Raw genomic sequence first — 8,651 nt, 5'->3', positions numbered from 1 at the left:
GCTAAGTCACTTCAGTCGTGTCCAACTCTGTGCGATCCAATGGACGGCAGCCCACCAGGCTCCTCCATCCCTGGGATTCTCCAGGCAAGAACACTGGAGTGGGTTGCCATTTTCTTCTCCAATGCATGGAGGTGAAAAGTGAAAGTGAAGTCGCTCAGTCATGTCCGACCCTCAGCGACCCCATGGACTGCCGCCTTCCAGGCTCCTCCGTCCATGGGATTTTCCAGGCAAGAGTACTGGAGTGGGGTGCCATTGCCTGTAAAGTTGCTACTTTCCCTTAATGAATACATAGCTTGTGGACTATAAATACATAGCTTTAACACTATAAAAACACCTTATGTGCATGCCACACCTCCCTGCTCCAGTTTCACCCAATGGTTTTAAATATTCATTCTTATCTGAATCCGTTATTATTATGTTGGTTGTAACTTGGTCTTTTTATCTTTATTATCATTATTTTAAATATCTATTTATTTGGCCACACCAGGTCCTAGTTGTGGCAAGCAGGAATTTTTTTTATTTACAATGTACAAATTCTTAGTTGTGCCCTGTGGTATCTTAGATCCCTCACCAGGGGCTGAACCCCTGCCCCCTGCAGTGGGAGCTGGGAGTCTTAACCACTGGACCGCCAAGGTCCCTCTTGTCTTTTTGATAGTAGTCATTCTGACAGGTGCGAGGTGATAATCTCATTGTGGTTTTGATTTGCATTTCCTTGATGATTAGTGATATTGAACATCTTTTCATATGTCTGTTGGCCATCTGTATGTCTTCTTTGAAAAAATGCCTATTTGAGTCCTCTGCCCATTTCTATTCTTTTTGAGTTTTCTTTTTCCTCTGCCCATTTTTTTTTTTTTTTTAAATTTGCCGCCGCCGCAGCCACCGCTGCCGCGCCGCTTCTTCCGTCAAACCGGCTCAAGAGACCCGACCAGCCTCCTCTGCCCATTTTTAAATCAGATTTTTTTGTTGTTGTTATTGAGTTGCATGAGTTCCTTATGTATTTTGGATATTAACTCCTTATCAGATGCATGATTTGCAAATATTTTCTCCTATTCTGTAGGTTGTCTTTTTGTTTTGTTGATGGTTTCCTTTGTGGATAAGCTTTCTAGTTTGATGTAGTCCTATTTACTTTTGCTTTTAATGTCAAATCTAAAAAGTCATTGTCAACACCAATGTCGAGATTATCATCTATATTTTCTTCTAGGAGTTTTATGATTTCAAGTCTTACATTCAAGTCTTTAAATTATTTTGAGTTTACTTTTGCATATGGTGTGAGAAAGTAGTCCAGTTTGTCTCTTTTGTAAGTAGTATAGTTTTCCCAACACCATTTAATGAGGAGGCTCTTTTCTCTATAGCATATTCTTGACTCATTTGTCATAGGTTAATTGACAGATTAATTAATTAATTAAGTGTGAGTTTGTTTCTGGGCTCTCTGTTCTGTTTCATTGGTCTATGTCTCTGTTTTTATGCCAGTGCCATGCTGTTTTGATTACTGTAGCATGAGATATAGCTTGAAATCAGGGAACAAGATAGTTCTTGGCGTTCATCGTATACTTTCCAGGCTCCAGCCCTGGGATCAGCCGTTTTCCAAGGAGTCTGGTGGAAGAGGCAATCCACCTCAGCCCAGAGCACACTTGCACACTCTTGCTGTGTGTGCATATGTCCATGCATGCTCAGTCTCTAAGTTGTGTCCACCTCTTTGTGACCCTATGGCCTGTAGTCCACCAGGCTCTTCTGCCCATGGAATTCTCCAGGCAAGAATACTGGAGGGGGTTGCCATTTCCTTCTCCAGGGGATCTTCCTGACCCAGGGATCGAACCCTCATCTGTATTGGCAGGTACATTCTTTTATCACTGAGCCGCCTGTTAAGCCCACACTCTTGCTGATATGCCAACAGTTCATGGTCCTGGCCGTTCTACATCCAGGCAGTTTCTCAAGGTTGTGTTGACAGAGAGTAACGCTGAGGAATGAAGTAACGTCTCCCTTCAGGACAAAGGGCAAGTTTGCTTACCACTTACTCAAAAAGAAGGAAATTCTCCAAGCTCAGAGTTCCTCAGCTGTGGGGCAAGCCTCTCCATGTTCACCCCTGTGCAAATCAGGGGTGAGCAGAACTGAAGCAGATGCAGCTCACCTGCTGTTTGCTGAGTGATGAGTGGTGGGTTTCTGCTTCTCTGACTCAGGAGTCTCATGTCTTTGTCAGACTGACTCGTTAGCTTGTGAGTTGGGTACAATCCCAGGCCCTGATATTGGCCTGTTTCAGTCACACGTCATGTACATGTATTATTACTTGTGCAACATAACAATCCCTGGAGGAGGAAATGGCAACCCACTCCAGTATTCTTGCCTGGGAAATCCCATGGATGGAGGAGCCTCTCGGGCTACAGTCCATGTGGTCATAAAGAGTTGGACACAACTGGGTGACTGAGCACAACATATATATCAGTTTTGATTTTTTAAAAAAGAAAGGCAAAAAAAGAAAAGAAAAAGTCGTATATATACCAAAAGTCAAAGCTTACAGATTAAAGGAAAGTGAGAAAACAGCAACCACCCAAAGAAGGAAATAGAGAACTCTGCTCATTCCTACCCAACAAAATTTGTTAATCCCTCTGTAGATATCTTTTCAGTGTCTTCCATGTAGATTCCCACATTTTTATTAGTCTTCTGCAAAAATAAGATCATAGCATAATGGGAGGGGGCTCAAGAGTGAGGGGATATATGTATACTTCTAGCTGATTCATGTTGCTGTACAGCAGAATGCAACGTGACATTGTAAAGCAATTATCCTCCAATTAAAATGAAAAAAGGAGGGGGGTTCCCTGGTGGCTCAGTGGTAAAGAATCCACTCGCCAATGCAGGAGGCACAGGTTCTATCCCTGATCTGGGAAGATCCCACATGCTGTGGAACAACTAAAGCCCATACACCACAACTATTGAGCCTGTGCTCTAGAGACCCGGAGGTGTAGCTACTGAGCCCACGTGCAGCAGCTACTAAAGCCCACGTGCCCTAGAGCCCGTGCTCCGCAACAAGAGAAGCCACCGTAGTGAGAAGCTCAAGTACCACCCACTGGAGAGTAGCCCCCACTCCCTGCAACTAGAGAAAAGCCTGTGCAGCAACGAAGACCCAGCGCAGCTACAAGTGATTAAATAAATACAAAGTTTTAAAAATTAAAAAAAAAAAAGATGATAGCGTATTCAGTGCTTAATAACCACTTTGATTTAGTTGGGTAGTCCATCCCTGGGGCTGTTGCAGTGACCACTTCCCACTTCTTGAGAAGTCCAGAGCCTACCAGGAATTTCACGCAGCCTGCAAAGCCTCTCACTGCCCTTAGCCAGAGTCAAGGGTTTCCTCTCGCCCTGGTATTTCCTGGGAGCTCCTGGGGCAGAAGTGCTAGCCTTGGGGGCGCACCTAACAGCTTGGGGACCACAAAGGCAAAGGAAACCGCCTTCCCCTCCCATCTCGTCCTCCACACCCCTTGGTTTTCAAGCACCCATCTCCACCATAGGGTGGTGCCATAGCGTCATCTGCTCTGACCCCTATACCTGTTCCAGAGTCACCAGCTTGCCATCCCATTTTCTAGTGAAGATCCAGGAATCCCCATTCCAGAACCCGCCCACCATCCCCACCTGCTACAGCTGAGACCCCAGAGCCCCTGTCATCACCTGGGACCCTGAAAAAGTGAGTGATGCCTCTCTCATCACACTGCAATGTAGGAGCGGGGAGGGTGGGGCAGGATGCTGGGTGAGGTGGGTGGAGCCAGGGGGCCACTTCCTTTCCCCTTGGGGCCCCTGACAGCCAGTCTTGCCCCAGCTTCAGGAGGAGTTGGAGCAGTCTGGTCGCAGCCCTGTGCCCTTTTCAAGTGAGCTGGTAAGTGGTGGGACGTGGTGGGGCAGGGGCCTCAGTGGACCTGGGAATGTGCCTCTGGTTTGAGAAGACCTTGCTGGATAATGGGAAAAAAGGATGAGGAGCCATTGGAGCTGCATGGGGTCAGGGCAGGGCAGGATGGGGTGGCAATGGCTAGAGCGCACCGAGAGGTCCTGAGGGATAGAGTTGATGGGGGTGCTGCCAGTATCTTGTTATTTCTGACACTAGTGAAAGCAAGGGTGGAAAAAGCCGTTGAACCGCAGAGTTCGGCCCGGCAGTTGGCAGGGAAGTGGGCAGGAGGGGAGGGCCTGGCTCGGTCCTCCCCCTGCCCCCAGATCCTTATGTGTTCTACTTCTCCAACTTCCCCACCCGCAGGTCCCAACTCCTGCTCACGCCCGTTGCTTTGGAAATGATCCTGCTTCTCCTCCTCTTCGGGAGCATGGGGGCAGAAAACGTGACTGAAGTGTCTTCAAGAAGCCCTCCTTTGTGGACATCTAAAACCACAATAGCCTCTCTTTCTTCGGTCTCTGAGACCCTAACTTTCAACTCAGTGACAACCAGTCTTAAAACAAACGAGGTCTCTAAGATGAGTGATAACCCTGAGCACCAGACCTTACCGCCTTCCTCGATTCCCTATATAGCCAATGTGGTGTCCTCTCCTGAAACTTCCCCCACTGCCAGCAGGGGCAGTCCTGTATCTGAGTCAACAATCTCTGAGGAAGATTCAAGCAAGAAATCAATAAAGCTCATGAAAACCCCTGATGCCACCAGCACACCTGGTGTCTCAGTAATGAAACCTACAGGATTCCCTACTATGACTAGCGAAACCATGGCAACTAGCCCTCTGGAGACCTCCAGTGCGACCAGCAAAGTCCTATTAACTATGGCAACTAGCTCTCTGGAGATCTCTGGTGGGACCAGTAGACCTCCTGTCTCCATGGCAACGAGCTCTTTGGACACCTCCAGTGGGACCAGCGAAGTCCTGTTAACTATGGCAACTAGCTCTCTGGATATCTCTGGTGGGACCAGTAGACCTCCTGTCTCCATGGCAATGAGCTCTTTGGACACCTCCAGTGGGACCAGCGAAGTCCTGTTAACTATGGCAACTAGCTCTCTGGATATCTCTGGTGGGACCAGTAGACCTCCTGTCTCCATGGCAACGAGCTCTCTGGACACCTCCAGTGGGACCAGCGAAGTCCTGTTAACTATGGCAACTAGCTCTCTGGATATCTCTGGTGGGACCAGTAGACCTCCTGTCACCATGGCAACAAGCTCTCTGGAGACCTCCAGTGGGACCAGGGAACCCCTTGTCACCACGGCAACTAGCTCTGTGAAGACCATCAGTATGACCAGTGGATCCCCTGTCATCATGAAAACTAGCTCTCCTAAGACCTCCAAGGGAAGTGGACTCCTGGTCACCACGCCAGCTACCTCTCTCAAGACTCCCATGGGGACCACTGGCTCCACTGGCCATGAAGTAACAACATTCAGCCCCAATACCTCCACAAACGTAAGCAGGAGGGACAAACTAATTCCACCTCAGGGGACAAAAGGCACCTTGCTGGTGGCTGTGCTTGTGGCCCTGCTGGTGGTCGTTGTCCTCGTGGCCTTAATCCTGTTGTGGCTCCGGCGACAGAAGCGGAAGACAGGAGTCCTGACACTGGGCGGCGGTGGGAAACGCAATGGGGTGGTAGATGCCTGGGCTGGGGTCGCCCGGGTGCCTGATGAGGAGGCCATGACAGCCACAGAGGGAGCATCTCAGGGGAACAACGACTCTGATGGCCCCCACAGGGAGGGGTCTGGCCAGCGACCCACACTCACCACTTTCTTTGGTAGACGGAAGTCTCGCCAGGGCTCCATGGCGCTGGAGGAGCTAAAGGCAGGGCCAGCCTCCAGCTTAACGGGGGAAGAGGAGCCGCTGGTGTGCAACGAGGATGAAGGTGCAGAGGCCCCTACTTCTAATGGGCCAGAAGCGAGAGAGGTGAAGACCCCTTAAGGCTCGAGAATCTCAAGACTGGAGTTCAGAACCATTCCCGCTTTTATCACCTTCCCTCCCATTATCACCACGAGGTTGATATCCAACATCCTCATCCGTCACCCAGCATTTGCACCCAGCGCTCTTTGGATTTTAACACAGCATCTTCAGCCTTAATCTTCATTCAGCTTCTTAACCCTGGCTCTTCTAGCCAGCATCCACCCCCAGCACCTAGACCAGGGCCTACACCCACTGAACACTTGCAGATGGAACGAATGAAACTTCCTCATCAACACCTACTTCTCCCCATCACATTTTCTCCACATTTTGGTCCTTGAAACTAGCCGCCGAGTCTCTGGAAACGCCAGACTTCCTGGATTGGTGATTTCTCAGCGGGTTCCCCACAGATATCAGAGTCTAGGAAGAAGGAATTGGCAACCCAGCAAGCTCCCACTTCAGGATTACTCTGGAAAGTATATTTGGCCCCATGGATTAGAACATTTGTACCGGATTAGCCCATGAACTGCCTGTAACTCTGGGTGCCAGTGGTCTGTGCCAGGCCAGCCTCGGGGTGCTTTCAGTGTATCTATGACAGCGCCAGGCCCCTAGACTGGCCCATGGTCCCAGCTGCCACACTCCCCCCACCTCTGGACAGAGGCGGCCAGAGGCTTCGGTTGTTTCTCCTCCCAAGAGCAGAGGTGAGAAGTTTCTGGGCAGGTGTAGTTCTTAGAAGTCTTGGTGTCTGCGTGGGTCCACTCATGCGTGCGGTTTGTGTGCAGGAGGCGAGGACTTGGTGATGTTTGTGACGGACAGTGGGAAGTAGTACAGACAGTGTGAGGGAGGGGGCAGGAAGGGCTGCAGAGGCTGGGGAGATGCCACCCTGAGGAGGTGCTGAGAACATAGGCACCCTTGTCTTTGCTCAGATGGGTGGAGGTGGAAGATTTAATTCTGTCTGTGGCCTGGCTTGCGAGAAAGACTGCATGTGTGACTGAGCGTCGTTCTTCAACTCAGCCTCAAAGTACCCCGTAACCCCTACCCCTATCCCCTCTTCCCTTCCCCCACCCCTCCAGTCACACCCTCCCCCACTTCCCACCCCCGACTCTTTCATCCATCATCCCCTGCCCTCCCCCCACCACCCCGCCAATGCGCACACTGAGTCCCAGGACTCGCTGATGCTGTTACCCGTTTAATTGTTTGTGAGAGAGGGAGCTGTGACAGGTCCCAGAATCAGGAGCATCCCTGTGGCTCTGGGATGGAGAAAAGGGGGCAAGACCCAGCTGCACTATCTCTGAGACCAGCCCACGCCAGTACCCTGGGCACCATGTGGACCCAGAGGCCGTTGGTATTTCCCCAGAACAAAGAGGATTTGCAAAGAGGAAGTTGTTGAATTAAGAGGAGCAGTGACCAAGAGCAGACGTACTGACCTACGAAAGGAGAGGCCAAGAGACACCATGGTGGTGTAACTGCCAGGTGGTTTGGATCAGAGGGGATGTGGGAGACAGGGAAAGGGCTGGGTCAGTCAGTTCATGGGAGGGTGGGGGAGAGATGGGGAGAGAAGTGGCAGAAAGTGGCCAGGGACCCACCCAGAATTGTGCCACCCACACGTGGGCAAGTGGGGGTGGAAATCTAGTCTTCCCCACACTTGTCTGGGTGCCTTTTTTTTTTTTTTTTGGCCATGCCGTGCAAGCAGGAGGGATCTTAGTTCCCCAACCAAGTATGGAACCCACACCTTTGTCAAATAAATAAATAAAAAATAAAATATTTAAAATACTAATTTTGTCCTGATGGTAAAATAATATTTTTCCTCTTTTGCAAAATTGCCAGCACTCTCTAGTATCTTAAAGAACAGAATTCTCTCACACACCCAACCATATATGGTGTCTTATTCTTTATCTTATATTTTAAAACGCATGTTCCTATTTTATTTTCAAAAGCGCACATTATAATCAGTTACAAATACAGCTTTGTCATCCAGTGCAAATTCCAGGTGGACGAGGATTTTGGTCTTGAAAAATCTATTCATGTAATTCACTTCTCCAGACAGGAAAAGGGTCTCAAAACATGGTTCGAAGGATATTTCATTACTAAAAGTGGATATTTACACTTCATTTTCCTCTGCATCCATAAGTCTGCTCCTGTTCTGTGAAGGTTTGGGGCCCAGCCATTAGCCATCAGAAAACTCAGGCTATTCTGGAGATCGTCTGTGTATCCCCAGCAACAAGCTGCCAGTGGGTGTCTTCAGGACAGCTAGCCAGGCCATGGCCAGACCTGGGGTGCTTATCAAACCTGCCTGCCCAGCTCATGTCTTCAGGACAGCTGGCCAGACCATGGCCCAGATCCCCAATGCTCCCAGCCATGGAGAGGGCCACATACTCACTCCTGCATTTGCGCATGCTCTGCCTGAAGCCCGCCCACACCCCGTCTTGCCCACCCCACACGCATCTTGACTTCCCTCCAACCTCCTCTTAACCATCAAGATGTTGCTCAAATGTCACCGCCTTTGCGAAGCCGCCCTAGCTGCCTCCATGCCCAGCAAAGGGTTGCTCCTCCACTCCAACAGTGCCTCAAGTGACAGTAGGAACAACTGGGCTGTCATCATGCGAAGGTGTCCCCTGTTCCTGTCGTCTTTATGACTCCAGATTCTGGAGCCTGGCATGCTTACCTAATATGTGTTTACTGAATGGAGGAGCAAATGAATGAAAGAATGAGCAAACAATGTTTTTCATGTAAGCCATGGCAGGATCAGATGTCTTTTGACTTTGTTTTTTGCAGGTACAAAGTTAATTATTAGAGACATAGCACAACAATAAGTGGGAG

At 49.5% G+C, this 8,651-nt stretch overlaps 1 protein-coding gene across 1 annotated transcript; it reads left to right on the top strand.

Moving 5' to 3' along the window:
- Positions 1-3,779: 3,779 nt before the first annotated feature.
- SPN (sialophorin) lies at positions 3,780-7,608 on the top strand. The gene is made up of 2 exons (XM_061401653.1): positions 3,780-3,862; positions 4,235-7,608. Exon 2 carries the CDS (start codon positions 4,269-4,271, stop codon positions 5,853-5,855), a length of 1,587 nt encoding a protein of 528 aa, XP_061257637.1. The 5' UTR covers positions 3,780-3,862; positions 4,235-4,268; the 3' UTR covers positions 5,856-7,608.
- The last annotated feature ends 1,043 nt before the right edge of the window (positions 7,609-8,651 follow it).

Source organism: Bos javanicus, chromosome 25 (assembly GCF_032452875.1).
Source record: "Bos javanicus breed banteng chromosome 25, ARS-OSU_banteng_1.0, whole genome shotgun sequence".
NCBI classification, from domain to species: Eukaryota; Metazoa; Chordata; class Mammalia; order Artiodactyla; family Bovidae; genus Bos; species Bos javanicus.
The sequence above is the reverse complement of the archived record's forward strand: the minus strand, read 5'-3'. Positions and strand labels throughout refer to the sequence as shown.